Here is a 20,566-nt window from a genome sequence, read left to right as displayed (position 1 = left end):
GAGCACTGACTGCTCTTGCAAAGGACCTGGGTTCAATTCCCAGCACCCACATGGTGGCTATGAACAGTCCTTGACTAGTTCCAGGGGAATCCGAAGCCCTCTTCTGACCTCCACAGCATTGCATGACCTGGATGCACTCATGTACATGCAGGCAATATACTCATACACATAAAAAATATATATATGAAAATAAAATATTTGTAAAAATCTCACTGAGAAAAATCTGTGGAAGTCCTCTTTTTGCCCTCTTCCATTAACTGAACATCCAAAGGCCCAGCTGCATGCTATCACAATGTTAGAACAACTCTTGGATTCATTCTAGAAGTTTCTGTGGTGCTCACACGTCAGTCAGTCAGACAGATTGCAGTGGGTTGGCAGCAGTCAGCCCCACGGGCTATAGCAGGTCGCGGCAGCACATTGAGGAGCAGTTTCTCTTTGGTCCTTAGGAGTATAGGTATAATGTATCACCAAAATAGGGGACATGCCCCGTTCTCATGCAAAGCCCAGTTCTTACAGTGAACTGTTGGGGACAGGAGTGTGACATTGGCAGAGGAATGGCAGCTTTTTAGGTATTTGAGGAAGCTCTGAAGGCTTAGCTTCCTCCTATGCCTCACAACACATGACAGCTGTGGGAACCAGGTAGAAAACAATCTGAGGGTAGATGTGGGAGGCAGAGAAACGGCTCAGTAGGTAAAATGCTTGTTGTGCAATCATGGGAACCTAAGTTGACATCCCCAGAACCCACATAAATAAGCTAGGGGTGGTGAACTGCTCTTAGAATCCCAGCACTTCGGGTAGGCGGAGAGGTGGGCCCCTGGGGCTCCCTGGCCAGCCAGCCTAGCCTAATGGGTTACCTCCAGGTTCAGTGAGAGACTGTCTCAAAAAAAAAAAAAAAAAAAAAGTGGAAGGCTGGAGAGATAGTTCATGGGTTAAAAGAAGTTACTGCTCTTGCAGAGGACCTGGGCTCAGTTCCCAGCACCCTCATGGCAGCTCACAACCAACTGTAAATCCAGTTCCAGGGGCTCCAACACCGTATTCTGGCCCCCACGGGCTCCTGCACAATGTAGTGCAACTAACCCCATGCAGGCACACACACATACATATAAAAATAATAAATATATTTTGAAAAAAAAAAACAAGGTAGAGTCGGGTGTGCTGGCACATACCTTTCACCTCATCACTTGAAAGACAGAGGCAGGCTGATCTCTGTGAGATGGAGCCCAACCTGGTCCACAGAGTGAGTTCCAGGGCAGCTACGATTACAGGGAGACCCTGTCTTAAAACAAAACCAAGGTGGAAGTTATCTGAGGAATAACAGACATAGATGACTTCTGGTCTCTACATGGGTGCAAACACACACACACACGCACGCATGCATGCACGCAAGCATGCACGCACATATAACACACAGAAACTAGTTGGAATTGCTAGTACTGCTTATGGGAATTAACCCACCTCTACCTCCCTCCTCTGTACCTGTATTGGGTCAGGACAAGTGAGCCCACAGTCTGATAGTCACATGGCCAGGTGTCTGTGATTCCTCCGTCCTTTCAGAATGTAAAGACTTGGTCTCTGTTGAGAAATCACACCAATGTCCACTCATCCTTCCTTAGAGGGTAGATGGGACCTTACTTTTGATACATGCATCTTGAGAGGGAGGTCTTGAAGGGAAGAAAGATGGATATATGGGAGTTGCGTGTTGAAGTAACTTCCTTCATTTGCAGGTGTTTTTGCAGGGTCCAAAGTCCATGGTGAGAAAGTATGACAGTAAAGACTCAGGCTCAGCCTACATCATAGCTCAGCCTGCAGGGCACAGGAAGACACTTGGGGTGGGGTGATTCTGTATACCAGAGACCCGAAGAAAAGTAGACAAACAAGACATAAACTGAACTTTAGCCAGGTGTGGTGTGACATACCTGTAATCCTGGGCCTTAGGGGGCTAAGGCAGGAAGATGTCAAGTTCCAGTCCAGTCAAAGAGACACAGTGAGATTTTGTCTCATAAATTAAGCAGTCAGAGTCTAGTGAGATAGCTCAGTAGGCCTGGCCTCAAGGGAATGTTTCCATGGTGATTCTAAATCCACGAAGTTGACAGTAGAGATTAACTGTTGCAGATGGCCACCGTCTCCACTATCACACCTGTGACTAACACTGCCCTTGGCAGAAGATGGTTGAAGTTGAAGTGTCTGGAGCTTTGGGCATAAGCTCCACCATTGATGGTTTTTCAGTTTGAGGTTCAGGTAGGGAGACCATGAAACAGATGTAAACACTCTTGATCTCAGGGTGTGCTGGCTGTGGTCCCTATCAGATTAACCCACCTAGAGTAAATCTGATAAACCATAGACAGCCACAGGGGCCTCTTGGATAAAGCCTCCTCTACATGTATTTATTCATGTATGTATTTGTGTGTGTGCACACATATGTGTGTTTGTGCATGCAACATTGTGTGAGGTCAGAGGATAGCCATCCAGACTCAGTTCTTCCCTTCCACCATGTGAGCGTAGATCCTCAGGCTTGGCAGCAAACTCCTTTACCTGAGCCACCTGGCCAGCCCCTGAGCATCCTCTCATTCACTTGACTCTACACAGCTTGCCCACCTGGCTGCTGGGATTTCCTCTTCTGGATTTTTTGCTTCTAACATTACCGGAACCCTGAAGCCTTCCAAGGTTTATGATAAGGGCTTCAGTCCAGAGCTTACCCTCCCATCTGATGACTCATATTTACACAAGACCAGCACCAAGTAGGATCTCTTCAAGACCATCAAGCATCCCTTCATCCTCCCCATTGTCCAGTCTTGCAGTGTTTGAAAGTTAATTTTCCTTGAACAAACACTAGGTTTTCCTCAACGTGTCTGTAGAGTTTTAGAAACAGAAAAATCTCGAAGAGGGAACTATTGGTTCAGGTCATTGAATCTGCTAATGAATAAACTGATCTCTGTTTATGATTGGAAGAGAAAAGGGAAATGAGGATGTAGTTGTGTTCAAGAACATGGATTTTGTTTTGTAAAACTGCAGTGTTATTTTTAAGTTTTATTTACAGTTGGGGGCATTGTATGTGCATTTAGGAGCCACAGTTCATGTGTGGAGGTTAGGACATCATGTGGGAGTCAGTTCTCTCCTTCTACCATGTGAGTCCTGAGATTGAACTCACATTGTCATCAGGTCTGGTGGCAAGCACCTTTACCCTCTGAGTCATCTTGTTGACCCATGTTTCTCTTAAATACATTCACTAGGTGAGATAATTCTAAAAGACCTGGAGCACTGGATCCTTTGGAGGATGGAGGTTTTTATTTTTAAAATGTAACACCCTTTTTCTTCTTTCTTTCCCAGTAATAATATATTCTTAATAGAAACATTAAAAAGTTAAGAAAATTTTCAGACATACAAATTAGATTCAGGAGCTGGGCATGGTGGTGCATACCTTTAATCCCAGTACTCCGGAGGCAGAGGTGGACAGATCTCTGTGAGGCCAGCCTGGTCTACATAGTGAGTTCCAGGCCAGCTGGGGCTACAGGGAAACCCTGTCTCAAAAAGACAAAAAAAATTAGAGTCAGTGTTTATTTCTGAATGGTAAGACTGTGAGTTAAGTTTGAAAATGACATTATTTATTACTGTTGTTGTTTTGGATCTCCCTATAGCTCCAGCTGTCCTGGAACTCACTATGTAGACCACGCTGGCCTCCATCTCACAGAGATCCATCCATCCACGTATCTCTGTCTCCTGAGTGCTAAGATTAAAGGCATGTACCACCATACCACTGACTCCAGTTATAGTATTTTTTAGGATTTTATTTTAAATTATGTGTATGTCTGTGGAGAGGCATGTACAGGTGAGTGCAGTACCCACAGAGGTCAGAAGCTGGTGTCAGAGACCCCAGAACTAGAGTTACGGATAGTTGTTAGCTGCCATGTGGGTGCTGGGAACTGAACTCAGGTCCTCTGCAAGAGCAGCCAGTGCTCTTAACTGCTGAGCCATGTCTCCAATCTGGTATTAATAGCAATTTTTATTTTTATTTAGTGTTGTCTAAGTGGTTTTTGCTTATTTCTCTTGTTTGGCTTTTTGAGACAGGGTCTTTTTTGAGACAGCCCAGGCTGGCCTTGAACTTCCTGTGTAGCCAAGGCTGACTTTGAATTCCTGATCCTCCTGCCTCTGCCTCCAAGTGCTGGTATTATAAGTATGCCCTACCATACCCAGCTCTGAAATCTTCTGGGTGATTTTAAACATTTCTCTGTAGCTATTCTGGGAACACTGAACATTTACTGTGTTGTACATTGTACAAAGCACTCAGCCAGACTTAATGGGTTTTCACAAAACACTTACAGGTAGTTACTGTGTTTGAACAGAGAGTTATTGAGGTTGAAGAAGCACTAAGGTTCACCATGGGGATACAGCACATTAAATTGCAACCTTACCAACCCAATTTTTCATTTTATGTGGTGTGATAAAGATTTTTGAGAAACTGGAGCACTTGTGGTTAAGAGCACTTGCTATTCTCACAGAGGACCCAGGTTCACCTCTAATCACCCACACTGGGCAACTCACAACCTCCTGCAAGTCCAGCTCCAGGGGATCTGACGCCCTCTTCTGGCCTCCAAGGACACTGCACTCATGTGCACATATGCTCACACAGACACATGAATTAAAAAGTAGTCCTTTTAGGGTTTGTTTTTTTTTTTACAGAAAGCCAGTAATGCCCTCTAGTTATTGTCACAGACAAGTGCAAGTACCACTCCTACAAATTTCTAAGAATCTGCCTCAGGGGGTGACATCCTCTAAGGAAGAACTACCTCTTGAATAACTCCTCTCTCTCTCTCTCTCTCTCTCTCTCTCTCTCTCTCTCTCTCTCTCTCTCTCGTTTTTATGAGTTTTTTTGGCATAAGGAATAGTTTGAAAAAAAAATGGAATACACTGAAATAGGGCCTATAATTTTCTCTAACAACCTAATTCCCAAGTATTATATGGTATTTGTTATTGTAAAAGGGATCTTTTTTTTTTTTTTTCCACCTTTTGGATCTTTTAGTTTGTGCTTGAGATGGAACCTGTGCTAGGCAAGTGCACTACCACAGGGCCATGACCCTGGACCCTCACTGGGGGATTCTAGGCAGGTGCTCTACCACTGAACCACACCCAGCCCCTCACTGGGGGATTCTAAGCAGGTACTCTACCACTGAGCCACACCCCAGCCCCTCACTGGAAACTTCTAGGCAGGTGCTCTACTACTGGACCATGTCCCCAGCCCCTCACTGGGGGGTTCTAGGCAAGAGCTCTTCTATGGAGTTATATCCTGAGCCCCTTCCTTTTCTGATTGCTGGTTTGAAAAGGTTCCTCTGGTTCCACGCTGGGCGTGGTGGTGTGTGCCTTTAATCCCAGCCCTTGGGAGGCAGAGGCAGGGGCAGGTGGATCTCTACCACATTGAGGCCACCCTGGTTCACACTGTGACTTCCACGTGGCCTGTGACTAGCGAGACCCTATCAAAAAACAACCAACAAAAAGACCAAAAAGAAAAGAAAAAAGAAAAGAAAGAAAGAAGGAAGAAAGGAAGAGAGAAAAGTTTCCTCTAGTTCCTTGTTTTTCTGTTCTGTATGTAGACATCTTATTGAGCTTTCTTTTTCTTCCTAATAATTTCTAGCTAGCTAATCATTTTTTTGTAAATAATACTTGGCCTCTTTTTGTTGTATATTTGCCATTCGTTTTCTCTTTACCTGATAAAACTAATTTGTTTCTCAAAATGCTTACTCAACTTTGTCTCTGGCACAGGACCCCAGGAGTGAACAGACATAAACGTCAATTACTGTATGTTTTCGGTTTATTTTTATGCCTGAGATTTATTTTAGTCCATTTAACTAATTTTTCATAAGATCATTTTATTTTTGAAATTTATTTAAAAATGTATACATTTTCTTGTTATATACTTAGAATAAGACATTTCCCCACCCTTTATTTCTTTTCTCTTGCATCTCAAGCAGCTAACCACTATTACTGTTTTATTGTTTATTTGTCCAGAATTGTTTTTACATAGAAAGTTAAAAAGTGAATATATTTTTCTCTCCGTTGTGTACATTGTCCATTTTTTCAGCTGCAGTATTTTGCAGTGTATGGATGTAGGGAACTGTTCCCTCCAGTACCTCATTGGGGTGTTTCCAAACTTATAGTTCAATCCACCATGTTGTTTCATTGTATCTACAAACTAAATCCTTACAGACCAGACAAAGTAACCCTAGTGTTTGTGAACTTCATGCTTCCAAATGGCCCAGAACAATGTTCAAGTTTGCATTCTACAGTAAAGTGCAACTTATAGCACTTTGTATCAAATCTGTATCAAAAGCAGTGCTATTGGGGGGCTGGAGAGATGGCTCAGTGGTTAAGAGCACTTGTTGTTCTTGCAGAGGATCTGCGTTTGGTTCCCAGCACCTACATAGCAGCTAAAATCCACATGTAACAACAGCTCTAGAGGAGCCAACACCCCCTGTTGGTCTCCAAAGGCACTGCACTCATGTGTTCATCAGCCACATACATGTAAATAGAACACATGTAAATAAAAATTGTAAATGAAATAAGAATGTAAAGGCCAATGTTATTTTACCTACTCTACCTTTAAATATTTTTTCTGAAGTTTCTTTTAATGTATAATTGTGTGAATGTATATGTACCACACATATGCAGGTGCCAGAAGAGGGCATTGGAACCCCTGGAGCTAGAGTTACAGGTTGTTGTGAGCCGTCCTGTGAGTTCTGGGAACTGAACTTGGGTCCTTTGCAAGAGCAGCAAGCATTCTTAACTACTGAGCCATCTCTCCAGCCCCCTACTGTTAGCTCTTTAAAATAAATTACTGAGTCAACGTTATTGATTTATATTTTATATGCCACAAATGCACCCATTTTTCTGTACAGTGTGCCATGACATTTTAATTTGCATTTGTTTATTTGGAACATGATATGTTACGATCACAAGAAGAGAGATTTAATAGAACCCAAAATGCAATGAATACGGCATTTCAACATCACTACCTTGTTGGCACTTTCTGTATTTCTTTCAACTTTAGCACATTTCATCCTTTTGACAGATTCGGAGCACACAGCACAATAGGAAATGATTTCTATGCAATGTGTTCCTGCCAGGTTTGGAGAGCCCCAATAAGACAGATTTGTGAAGATGGAAAAGTTTAACCGGGAAGATGTATTCAGTGAATAACTGAAAGGAAGAGGAGACGCATTACCAGTGAGCCACAGAAGTGCATGTGGCCTCGTATATACCTTCAGGAGACTTATGCAAATGGAGGCAGATAAAACCAATTCAGATCCCAGGATTCTCACAGCCCCCTAGACCTGTAGAAAAGTCTGGTGGGTGCCAGCATGTTCACGGATTGTTGCAAGCTCCAAGGATTAGCTCACGTTTTGAATTCAAGCAGTGGGTGGTAACTCTTCTGACCTTGGCGTTCTTAGCTATTTAGACTGGATTTTGGCTTTCCCCGCCCTATCGTGTTTTCAGTTTTGTCCTATCTTGTTTAAAAATTTGACACAGTAGTGTAGATAAATTATAGAACAGCCACTGATGTGGTAGCAGAGCTAAAACCCAGACGGCAAGACTTAAAGATTATCAGTCAAATAGCCTGATGACCATAGCAGGCAGGTTCTTTTCCCTCTTGGGCTTATTCCTTGTCTTTTGTTGTTATTTGTTTTATTTATTTGGTTTTGGTGGTACTGGGGATTCATGCTAGGTAAGCACCCCCAGTCTCTTGAGTCAAACCCTTGACCCCTCCCTGGGGGGTTCTAGGCAGGTCCTCTACTTCTAAACCATGTTCCTAGGCTGGTTGGTTGATTGGTTGGTTGGTTGGTTGGTTGGTTGGTTGGTTGGTTAGTTGGTTGGTTAGTTTGTTATAAGATCTTACTCTGCAGTGTGGGCTGGTCTCAAACTCATAGGGATCTTCCTGCCTTAGTCTCCCCAGTCCTGGGATTACAGGTATGTAATGCCATGTCTGGCTTATTTCTCACCTAGTAATTGAATTGGATTGAATAAAATCCCTACTGATCAAAGTGTGGTCCAAGATCCACAGCATCTGGCCAGGGAGCCTCAGAGAGGCAGAGCCTGTAGCCAAAGGGCAAAACTATTGAAGTGGGCTCTACAGTTTCCTAAGGTCCTGAGGTGATTTACACACCAGTCAGTTTTGAGATATACCAGGTCCTTAGTCATTAATGGTTCATTCTAGATGTGCAGGGCTCACTTGAGAGATAGTAGACTTCCCCTAGTCCACTATTTCATGTTGGAGATGTCAGTGGCTGCAGCATGCTCTACATCTGGTGAATTTCCTAAGAACTGAGACAGTGGGGCAGCAGGGGAAGGAAGCCAACTCCCCTAGACTCTACAGAGCGTGAGGAGTGAGGCAAAGCCTGCAGGTAGCAGCCTCTCAGCCTTCCTCCCAGAAGCTGCCTGTGTTCTCCACAGCAGATCTAGAAGCCCTGGTGTGCTTCCTCACCAGCAGAAATACATTTGAGCTGGGGCTGTGGATGTGGCTCAGTTGATAGGCAGTTTGCCTAGCATGTGTGAAGCCCTGGATTCCATCCCCGGCACTACAAAACCAGTTATGGATGTGTTTATCATCTTAGCACTTGGGAGGTAGAGGTAGGAGAAGTCAGGAGTTCAAGGTCATCCTTGATACGTAGTGAGTTCTAAGTCAGCCTGGCATACATGAAACTCCATCTCAAAAAGAAGATATGCACATATGTGAGGGAGATATTTGTTTGGAAACAAGTTTTGGAAGGAATTTGAATATTAAATATCAAGATGGAAAATATTGATTGATTGACTGATTGATTGATTCTGAACCAAAGTAGTCTAGAGAAACTAAAGCCATGTGAAAAGACTAAAGAGTGTTGTTATACGATACGTTATAACCCGAAATTACCTGTTAAAGTAGCTATTCATGTGGGAAGACTCTTGCCTCAGCACAGACACTGTTTTCTTTGAGTGAAACTCTGTGTTCTGTTCTGTTGGATTTCTGCCATTTTAGTACTTTCTGCCCCAGACCACACTAACAAGCCTGAATTCTATGGCATAATCTGAATTTTAAATTTTTTATTATCAGTATGTGCATGAATGTGTGTGTTATGTGCATGTGAGCATGGTGCCCACAAAGGCATTGGATCCCCTGGAGCTGAAATTACAGCTACCTGACATGGATGCTGGGAACCAAACCTGGGACCTCTACAAGAGCAGCAAGTTTTCTTAACTACTTCAGAGCTAGTTCTTTTATGTGTGATGTCATGTTGGAGTTTTGTTATTCTGACAGTTTTATGTAATTTACTTTGTGGGGTCATAGAGTTTGCCATTATACTTGATGTGACACTTGGATGTCTCGACCTTTGGGCAGTAACATACCTTTTAAAATCATATATAAGCTTTCATTTTCTACATTGGTTTCTTGTGTGGAAAGTGTTATTACTATTATTTCTGTTGCTGTGACAAAAACTCTGACAGAAAGCAACATAAGGAAGGGTTTACTTGCCTTACAAATCCAGTTTACAAAGTCCTTTACTGTGGAGAAGTCAAAGCAGGAGCTTAAAGAATCACACACACAATCAGGAGCAGAGAAAAAGGAATGTGCTGCCTGCTCACTTAGCTTGCTTTCTTCACTCTTACACAGGTAAGACCCAGCATAGGGAATGGTGCCGCCCACAGTGGACTGGATCTCCCCAGATCAATTTACAATCAAGGCAGTCCCCAACAGACATGATCTTAGGCCAGTCTGATCTGGATGATTCCTCAAATGAGGCTCTCTAGGTTGTAGCAAGTTGACATTTAACACTAACCATCACAAAGTTTCACTTAAATTTTACATTCAGTCTCAACCTAAGAGCATCCAGCATCCCTATCACTTGATCCCTGTGGGATGGGAGACCCTGCATGTGCCAAGAGAAACTCCTTCAAGCAAACACATTAATATTAAAGTTGATTTAAATTCATGCCTGCATCTTTGATCTCAGATGTTACTGGGCTGGCCGGTTAGCATTAGTCCTTATTTCCTTCCTTCCCTCCCTCCCTCCCTCCCTCCCTCCCTTCCTTCCTTCCATGTGTACATGGGTTGATGTATGTGTGCAGTTATTCTTGTGCCATGGCCCATGTGTGGAAATCAGAGGAAAACTTTTAGGAGTTATTTCTCTTATTCTACCATGAGAGATCAAACTCAAGTTACCAGTTTCGTAGCAAGTGCCTTTACGTACTGTACCATACCACCAGTCCAGGAGGCCTGACTTTTGCTCAGCTTGTTCCTCTAAATGTCCTGTGTTTCTGCACACAAATGCAAAGAGACTGGGAGGGACAGAGAGAAGGCCAGGAAGAAACTTCTGTGTTGTTAAGTAACATTTGCTCTGTGTGTTAAGGGAAACTGCTCTCTTTTTGTATTCAAGAACTGTATTAGTTTAAATGTGTGTGTGGGACGGGGAAGGATCAACTTGTAGGCTTTGGTAAAGATGGCAGAGAAGCACTGAGGATGCATCTCAGTTGATAAGAGTGCCTGTCTGGCATACTAGAAGCCCTGGGTTCCATCCCCAGCCCAAGTAAACAGGCACAGTGGCACAGGCCTGTAATGCCAACACTCAAGAGGTGGAGGCAGTAGGATAAGGAGTTCAAGGTTGTCCTAAGATACCTAGCAAGTTCAAGGCCAGCGTGGTCTACAAGAGACCCTGTTAGATAGATGATTGATGATAGATAGATAGATAGATAGATAGATAGATAGATAGATAGATAATAGATAGATAGATAGATAGATAGATGATAAGATGATAGATAGATAATGGATGGATAGATGATAGATAGATGATATGATAGATAGATAGACAGACAGACAGACAGATGATGGATGGATAGATGATAGAAGATAGATAGATAGATAGATAGATAATAGATAGATAGATAGATAGATAGATGATAAGATGATAGATAGATAATGGATGGATAGATGATAGATAGATGATATGATAGATAGATAATAGATGATGATAGATAGATAGAGAGATGATTGATAGATAGACAGACAGACAGACAGACAGACAGACAGACAGATAGATAGATAGATAGATAGATAGATAGATAGATAGATAGATAGTTAGAGATAGATAGATGATAGATATTGAGCTACAGGAGACCCAGTCAAATAAATAAATAAAGTAATAAAGTAATTAATTAAGAGAAGAGGAAAGTGTTCATTTTCCCAGACTCCTAGTGGCCTTCTTTGCCCTGGCTTTTCTCTCCCTGTGGGAGATTCAGAGGCCTGTTGTTGGTAGTTTGGTACCATGTAGCATCTGTGTATCTCTCACACTTGCTCATTTGTTTGTGTCTCTCTTTGCCCATACAGATCCAGAGTTAGGCATTGGCACGCTGCCAGAACACGACAACCAACATGCAGGACCCATTGTCCCCAAGATCTCGGGTCTAGAGAGAAGCCAGGAAAAGAGCCAGGACTGTTGCAAAGAACCCATCTTTGAACCTGTGGTGCTCAAAGACTCTCGTCCTCAGCTCCCGCAGCTACCGCCACAGTCCCTGGTGGAACCCCAGCTCCGAGCTCCATCTCCAGACCCAGGCTTGGTCCAACGCACGGAGGCTCTGCCCCAGCCTCCCCCCCCAAGTTCACAGCCAGCCCAGGGCCCCCCAGAGGCTCAGCTGCAGCCTGCCCCACAACCTCAAGTGCAACGGCCACCTAGGCCACAGTCCCCTAGCCACCTGCTCCAGCAGGCCCTTCCATCTGTGCAGCCACACCCGTCTTCTCAGAGCCTCTCTCAGCCACTGTCAGCCTACAACAGCAGTAGCCTGAGCCTCAACAGCTTAAGGTAAGCTGCTGATCTTTTTCTACCTTCTTCCTTGGGGAGGACCGAGACAGGATTTGGAGACACTAGCATGGTTGAATTGGACCCTGGTTTTTATCGGTGGGGCTGAAAGACAGAAAGAAGCTGTTGGAGCAGATGAGGGTCTCTCAGGTTGGGTGTTGAAGACTTTGTGCAGGATAAATTTCCTGCAAGGATTCTAGAAAGCACAGGAAGGAGAAGGTGACCAGAAATAGTTGAGGTCAAGCATGGTGGCACATGCCTTTAATCCCAGCACTCAGGAAGCAGACGTAGGCAGATCTCTGTGAGTTCAAGGCCAGCCTGGTCCACATATCAAGTTCCAGGGCAGTTGGGGCCCCAGGGAGACCGTGTCTCAATAAACCAGGAAAAAAATGTTGAGGTTGGGGCTCAGAGATTAAGAAGGCTTTCTGCCCTAGCAGAGGACCAGAATTTGATTCCAGCACTCACCAGAGACAACTCACAACAACCTGTAACTCCAGTTCCAGGGGACCCAGAGCTCTCTTCCGGTCTCCTAACACACCTGCACTCATGTAGCATGTACACAGAGATGCATTAATAAAAACAGCCTGATGTGGTGGTACAAGCCTTTAATTCCAGCACACAACAGGCAGATCTCTATGAGTTCCAGGCGAGCCAGGGCTACATAGTGAGACCTTGTCTCACAAAACCAAAAATAATATAAAATAAAAATAATAAAGATTACTCTTTTTTATTATTTTATTTATTATTTTTATTTTATGAGTATATTGCCTGCATGTATGTGAGTGCACCTGTGTCGTGCAGTGCTGTGGAGGTCAAAAGGTGGCTTTGGATTCCCCTGGAACTGTAGTTAAGGACAGTTAGTAGCCACCATGTGGGTGCTGGAATTGAACTGGGTTTGATTCCCAGCACCTCTGCAAGAGCAGTCAGTGCTCTTAACCACTGAGGCATCTGTCCAGCCCCCTAAAAATAATAAAGATTATTCTTAAAAAAAAAAAAGAGTGCTCCAGTGGAAGAAAGGCAGGGTGTGTATGCCAAGGGCTTTGAATGGGGGGAGTCTGAGAAGGGAGGCTCAGAAATTGCTCACTTCTTTTTCTTTTCCTTTTTTATCCTAACAGCAGTAGCAGAAGCAATACTCCAGCCAAGACCCAGCCTGCCCCTCCTCACATCTCCCACCATCCCTCTGCCTCCCCTTTCCCCCTCTCCCTGCCCAACCACAGCCCCCTACATAGCTTCACCCCCACCCTCCAGCCTCCAGCACACTCACATCACCCCAATATGTTTGCCCCTCCCACCGCCCTGCCTCCTCCCCCACCACTGACATCCGGAAGTCTGCAGGTGCCAGGACATCCCGCAGGGAGCACTTACTCAGGTAAGATGAAGGCACCCTCAGTCTCCACCTGAGCACCCAGTGCTGCTTGCTCACTGTTGGGCTGCATTTATCTAACAATTTTCACACTTCCTGAGTGTGTTCTGAAGTCTTCAAATCTTTTGTGGGCTGAAGCTCAGCAAAGATGCATCCCGAATGCTCTAACTCGCCCAGCATGGCCTCTGTGGGTTGGATACTGAACAAAGAAGATAGGAGTCTTTCCGTGACTTCACCACCGGCTGGTGAAACCTACATGCAAGTGTCCTGGGCAATGTCCAAGCCATGACAGCAACTGTAGACCTATGTCTGTTTCACTCCAGGATCTTGGGTTATATCATGGTCTAAGTAGTTTGTTTTATCAAATAGGGCCCTCCCTCTGTGTTCTGTTGAGGTGACATTATAGCCCAGAATTTTAAAAACAGACCATGTGACACTGAGGACACAGCCCAGTCAATGTAGCAACTTGCCTTGTAAGCATGAGGTTCTGAATTCAATCCCCAAAACCCGTGTGACAGGCAAGGTATTGGGTTGGAAAGATGCTCAGTGGTTAAGAGCAGGTACTGCTCTTGCAGACGACCCAAGTTCCATTTGCTGAACTCAAAACTACCTGTAACACCAGCTCCAGGGGATCCCATGCCCTCTTCTGGCCTTGTGGCCACTGTACTCACATACACATACATACATACACATAATAAAATATACACAGACACATATAATAAAAAATAAAATAAATCTTTAAAAAGAAAGTGTAGAGAGCTGGAGATGTAGCTCAGCTGCTAGAGAGCTTGCCTAACACACAAGACCTTGCGTTTAATCCCCAACACTACATAAAGCCAGGTGTGATGGCACATGTCTGTAATCCCAGAACTGAGGAGGTTAGAGACAGGAAGCTCAGGAATTCAGGGTTATCCTCGGCTACATAGGGGGAATTTGAGGCCAGCCTAGCATACATGAGACCCTGTCTCAATTTTTAAAAAAAGAGAAGACGCTCATGTTTTAAGTGAATTCATCATTTTGGGCCTGTCTGCATTATTCTTACCATACCGGGCCGCAGGTGTTGTGTGGGATGTGCACTGGACATGCCCACAACTAGGATATCCTGTTCATAAGTATGCTACCAGATAGAAGAGAAAAAGCCCTCACCACCATCACCTCCCTCTCCTTTCTTTCCAGAGCAAGATATCTTGCGGCAGGAGCTGAACACACGTTTCCTGGCCTCTCAGAACGCTGACCGCGGGGCATCCCTGGGCCCCCCGCCTTACCTGCGGACTGAGTTCCATCAGCACCAGCATCAGCATCAGCACACACATCAGCACACGCACCAGCACACCTTCACGCCTTTCCCCCACGCCATCCCACCCACCGCCATCATGCCGACGCCAGCACCTCCCATGGTGCGTACCCCAGGCAGAAATGTGAGGATAAGTAGAACGCGAGTCTTTTCTTCATACAGCTCTGCTGGGAGGGTTGGCTGGGCAGTGGGAGACACCAGAGGGTGATGGGGAGGCATGACTCTACAGGGGGCCCCTTTGTCTGGTCTGTCTTTGATGAGGAACTCTGGCTCAAGGGCCCCAGAGTAGGGACTTTTATCTTCTATGCAGAGATCCCTGGCATTGTGGGTAGATTTACAACAGGTGCCTTCAAAACACTCACACAGGGTTTTAGTAATTTCTTAAAGGGTTGTTCAGTTTGCCTATGCATGCTAGGGGATTGTCAAAACAGCATAGAAATACTCACAAAAGATTGGGAATGAGAAGGGAATAGCCAGGGTCCTGTCAGGAGGCTCAGCCCACTCTGGTAACACTTGTCCTTGGTCAGATGTTTTCCCTTTTCTGGAACTGTCTGAGTTCTTGTTATTTTGTGAGATGGACCCCAACTCTTGTTTTATGTCTGAGAGCAAGCAATGAGCCAGGACAGATGCACCCTGCAGAGACGTAGCTTAGTGGTGACATGTCTGGGGACTGGCACATGCACACGCATAGAGAATTAATTAGGGTTTTTGTTTTGTTTTGTTTTTTGTATAAATCACAAACAACAAATGATGACATGGTAGAATTTTATATATACTCGGAGAGAAAGGTCTAATGGGAACAATGAGTATTAGATATTTTATTACTAGTCTTTAATATTTAAAGAAATACTTGGGAACTGCAGAGATGGCTCAGTGATTAAGAGTACTTGCTGCTTTTACAGAGGATCAGAGTCCAGTTCCCAACACCCACATGTACATCTCAAGACCAACTGTAGCTCCAGCTCCAGGGAATCTGACGCCATCTTCTGGCCTCTGCAGACACTGCACTCACACATGTACATACTCACATGCAGACACACAAACATGATTTTTAAAATAATTTTTAATAAAAATATTTAAATTTAAGACCTTGTGAAAATAATGGGTGAATCCCAAGTAGTAGTTCTTTGTCCAGTTTTGTATTCCCCTCACTTACATCTTGCTTGATTTAATACATTTAACATCTATTTTGAAAGTTTAATAAATGTTGTTTAGAGGAATATTAAAGTTGAGGTCTTGTAATCAAAATTGCTTCCTACAGAAAGTCCTATATATCTTAGTGTTTTTCTGGATGAATTATACTGCTCAATAATTCTATTCTCCAGGGCCTGTTGTCTTGAGAAAAATTCACACTGGCTTGACCAAACTGTTTTATAAATGCATTCAATCTGGGTGTCAGAGAAATGATTCATTAGTTAAGAACCCATATAGTTCACACCATCTGTAACTCTAGCTCCAGGGGATCTGACACCCCCTTCTGGCCTCCAGGGGCATTGCACCCATGTGTAATACCCACACACCAACACACAGACATACACATAAATTAAATATGTATTATTTTTCTGTTTAGAGGGAATGCCTTAAGACCTAGCCATTCACAAAGTCAGCTGAATATACAGTGTTCCTACCACAATCAAAGGTGAAATTGGAAGGTCTTGCATGAATCAGACAGGGTGCCCACTTTTCTGATACATCTGGATAAATGCCTATTTCTTCGGTTTCAGATGTTTGCTTTGTGCCAGTCCCCAAACAAAGCATCATGGGATCTCCAGGAGCTAGGCACACCAGATGGGTTTATCGTTTCACATTTAAATTCTGAATGCTTCTTGTTGGGAGATCAGATCGTGTTTTCAAACCTGCTGATGTCATAATGACACAGACACTTGTATAGAGGGTCATCTCCCTACTAGAGCAGTGAACCCCCAAAATGCAGCTGAAGTAACTGGCTTTTGCTTTGATCCCTCTGCAGTTTGACAAGTACCCCACCAAAGTTGACCCCTTCTACCGGCATAGTGTGAGTTTTACCACTGCACATTCACTGTAACCCCTTTTCCATTTTGGGTACTCTTGCCTGGTCATCTCTGGGAGAGTCTCCCCATTGCTCCTTTATCATGCGGGGGTGCTTGCTTGTGTGGCATTTTGCTTCTCATGACAATGCAGTATCATCTTCTGAATCAAAATATCCATCAGCCAGGTGTGGTGATGCACCTGTTATCCCAGCACTAGGGAGATGGGGCAGGAAGATCAGGAGTTTGAGGTAATCCTTGGCTATATAACAAATTCAAAGACAACCTGGGCTATTATGAGACTCCATCTCAAAAAAGCAAAATCAACAAAAAATCATAAGCATTCCCCAGGTTGGAATTTTCAGGTACCTGGCAGCTGTCCATCTAGTGGTCTGGCTGTCAGTAGAATTGTTACTGTCTCAGGAGAGTCTGGAATCATGAATTTCCAAATGCCATAAACCCAGAACTCCTGGAATTTAACTTTAATTATAGACATCCCTTATCTTTTGACTCATGACTCTTCAAAGATAGTTTCCTTTCTCTCTAGAACAAAACACAATTTTTTTTCTTATCCATACTTTATTTTAATTAGGAAAAAAAGTCCTTAATTTTAGGGACTGGAGAGATGCTCAGCAGTTAAGAGCACTGGCTGCTCTTGTAGTAGACCTGGGTTTGATTTCCAACACCCACGTGGCAGCTCACAACCATCTGTAACTCCAGCTCCAGGAAATTTGGTGCCCTCTTCTGGCCTTCATGGGCATTGCATACATGTGGTGCACTCACATACATTCAGGCAAAACCCTCGTACACATAAAAAGATAAAAGCTAATTCTAAAAAGGTCTTAGTCAGGCAATGGTGGTGCACACCTGTAATTCAAGCACTTGGAAGGTAGATACAGGAGGATCAGAAATTTCTGGCCAGCCTGCAATACCTGAAGACCTTGTATAGAAAAAAACAAAACAAAGCCTTAGAATTGAAACTAGTGTTGTTTTTCTCTTCAAACTCATTCTGCTTTATTTAGAAAGCAGTTCTGCTCTGGTCGATTTTTAAGAATACATTCCAGAATATAAATTGGTCACAACCTGTGTCCTATGTTCAGTTAGGTATGAATCAAAGGCTTTTTTTTTTTTAATATTTTAGTGTGATATTTTGATTCTGGGGTGAACACAACATTTTTTCAAGCTGAACCTTTGCAAGTTTATTTGCTTACTAGTTACTTTGTATTTTAAATGGAAACAAGGAAGATTAGTCATTGTATATAGCCACAGTGATGTGGAGTCTCACTGTGCAGGTCTTATCTCCTGTGTACAAATGCTGCTTAATAGATCAGCAAAGACTGTTCATTCAGGCTTAAATAATGTGGATGCTGTTTGCTAGGCAAGAGTATAACTGAAACATCAAGACTAGAAAATACTAGAAATCCATTAGACTTGTTTCCTGTCTAGAAGTATTCAGAGATGACCCAAGGTAGGCCTTCTGAAAAGGGAATTCAAAGAACTGGGGATGAGCTCAGTTGGTTTTGCCTAGCATGCATGAAGCCCTGGGTTCCTTCTCCAGCACTGAATAAAACTGAGCATGGTTTGTACATGCCTGTAATCCCAGTACCTTGGAGATGGAGGCAGGAAGATCAGGAATTCAGGGTTGTTCTCAGCTACATACCGAACTTGAGGCAAGCCTAGGTTACATGAGACCCTGTCTCCTAAAAAAGTATGTGGGGAAGAGAATAGAGAAATGCATTTGAAGGTGCTTGAGAGATGGCTGATGGCTTGATAGTTTGGAGCACTCGCTGCACTTGTAGAGGAACAGAGTTTAGTTCCCAGCACACATAGGTCAGGTGGCTCACAATCAGCTGCAATTCCACTTCCAGGGAATCTGACTCCCTTTTACACCTCCACAGGTCCACGCACGCATGCGCACACACAAATTTTAAAATTAAATTTATTAATTTTAAAAGAAAAATAAAGAGAAGTATATTAGAGTGACTCACTGACTCGTGACTCATCCTGGACTGCTGAGCACCATGACACAAAAAAACGGTTTTTTAGTTTTTCAAAATCTATGGGGTTTCCCCTTTAAGCATGTCCTATGCAGTTTATTCTTCCCATTGGCATTTTGCAGTTTTAAATGAAGGACCAGGTGTTGGGGAGATGTCTGATTTGGTAAGGTGCTTGCTGCCTGAACACAAGGAGTTTGATCCCTAGGAACTAAGTACAAAAGCTGGGAGTGGTAGAACACACTTGTAATCCTAATACTGGAAGATGGAGACAGGAGGATGCCTGGGGTTTTCTGGCCAATCAGCATAGTGTGGAAATGGAGAGCTCCAGGTCCCTGTCTCAAAAAACAAGGTAGATGGACCCAGGGAGATGGCTCAATGGGTATGGAGGTATTAACAAGTCTGGCGACCTGAGTTTGATCCCCAGGACCCACGTAAAGGTGGAGAGAACAGACTCCATAAAGTTATCCTTTGACCTCCACACACACATTGTGACACCCATGCACCCCATACAAACATCATGCATTCACACGTGTGGTTGCACATAAATAATAATAATAATAATATGCATACACTCTAATAATAAATAATAATAATAAATAAATAAGATTAAAAACAAGATGAGCAGCTCTCAAAGAACCACACTTGAGATTGACCTCTGGCCTCCACATTCAGATGCACACAGGGCACACCACCTGTATGCACATACCCATAACACCCCCCCACATATACACACACAAAATATTAAAATAAATGTGAGACTGGAGAGGTGGCTTAATGGTTAAGAGTACTTGCTGCTCTTACACAGGACTTGGGTTCGATTCCAGCACCCACATGGCAGCTCAGAACTATCTCTAACTCCAATTCCAGGGTATCCAACGCCCTCCTCTGGCCTCAGAGAGTACAGTGTGCACATGGTGCACTTACATTCAGGCAAAGTCATACACATGAAAAATTAATTAAAGGCAAGCTAATGAAATAATTCTCACAGAAAATGTCATCTGCTCAACAGGTGGCTCAGGCTGGCTTCCTAAGACCAAATTCAGGGCCTTTCTACATATAACCCACAGAAGGTCCCAGGGCTAAAGGTAGACGGAGAGAACCCTGAGTGCCCAGAAGTTTTTGTTTAATGACTGAGCCTCTTCCAGCTTTTAAACAGGGGGAACAGTCAGTCACACTTTCATTCTAAATCTGCCACAGAGGAAAGCAAGGAGGTATAGACCTCCTCCCCTTTTTTTCTCTTTTTCTTTCTTAATTGTAGCCATTATAGGGGAAAGGGCTACCTGGAGGCAGAGTCATAGAAACTTGAGTGTTTTAATATGGTGTGTATTTAATTACTCCTCTTTAGTCAACGCACTGGGAAGATTTATTTTATAATATTAGCCGTAGCGGGTAATATATGAAGCACCTTCCCCTGCTCTGAGGATAAGGATGTTATAAGGCGAATTGAGATGCAGCGTGCTCAAGTAGCTAAAACACAATTTGAGACTTAAAAGTAGTTTTAAATGAGGGTACTTGGCTTGCAATCACTGTTTAAGTGGATTTAGTTCAATATCAATTAGTCTGAAAAACCTTGCATCTTTGTAGAGAGTAAAATGAAATAGAGACCAACAGAAAAAAACACAGGCTGCAACGATAGGGTTGAGAAGTGTAAATTCCAGTCATTATCAGAAATACCTAGCTTAAATGCATTATTAAGAAAACTTGCTGTTGTTCTTGGTTGTTTTTTTGGGGGAGTTGGGTTTTTGTTTTTGTTTTGTGTTTTTTTTTTTTTTTTTGAGATAGGGTCTTACTATGTACCCTGACCAGCCTGGAACTTGCTGCATAGGCCAGGACAGCCAAAAATGCACAGAAATCTACCTGTCTCAGCCTCCCAAGTGCTGGAATTAAAGACATGTGCTACCATGCTCTGGTTTTGCTACTTTAATTTTAACTTATTAGACAACCACAAGACTTGGGTGTTCAAATACCCATATGATAGTTTAATCATAGAATCAGAAATAATGAGGTTTTTTTTTTTATAAGGGGGAAACGAGCTCACATGGTCCTTGTACTGCTTTTTGTCTGTTCTCTGTTGTTCTTTTGTTTGTTTT

The 20,566-nt window shown here is 43.4% G+C and overlaps 1 protein-coding gene across 1 annotated transcript in view; it reads left to right on the top strand.

The window, feature by feature from the left end:
- The window catches only part of Auts2 (activator of transcription and developmental regulator AUTS2), a 1,247,925-nt gene that overhangs the window by 1,195,899 nt on the left and 31,460 nt on the right, over positions 1 to 20,566 (top strand). The window contains exons 7-10 of the mRNA XM_008851110.2: positions 11,348 to 11,819; positions 12,932 to 13,185; positions 14,356 to 14,576; positions 16,443 to 16,487. Of these exons, the coding sequence (XP_008849332.1) occupies positions 11,348 to 11,819; positions 12,932 to 13,185; positions 14,356 to 14,576; positions 16,443 to 16,487 (992 nt within the window). The remainder of the gene's footprint in view (positions 1 to 11,347; positions 11,820 to 12,931; positions 13,186 to 14,355; positions 14,577 to 16,442; positions 16,488 to 20,566) is intronic.

The sequence above is a fragment of the Nannospalax galili genome, unplaced genomic scaffold, assembly GCF_000622305.1.
Source record: "Nannospalax galili isolate Female #2095 unplaced genomic scaffold, S.galili_v1.0 scaffold444, whole genome shotgun sequence".
In the NCBI taxonomy this organism is placed as follows: domain Eukaryota; kingdom Metazoa; phylum Chordata; class Mammalia; order Rodentia; family Spalacidae; genus Nannospalax; species Nannospalax galili.
Note: the sequence above shows the minus strand (reverse complement) of the source record. Positions and strands in the feature narration are given on the sequence as shown.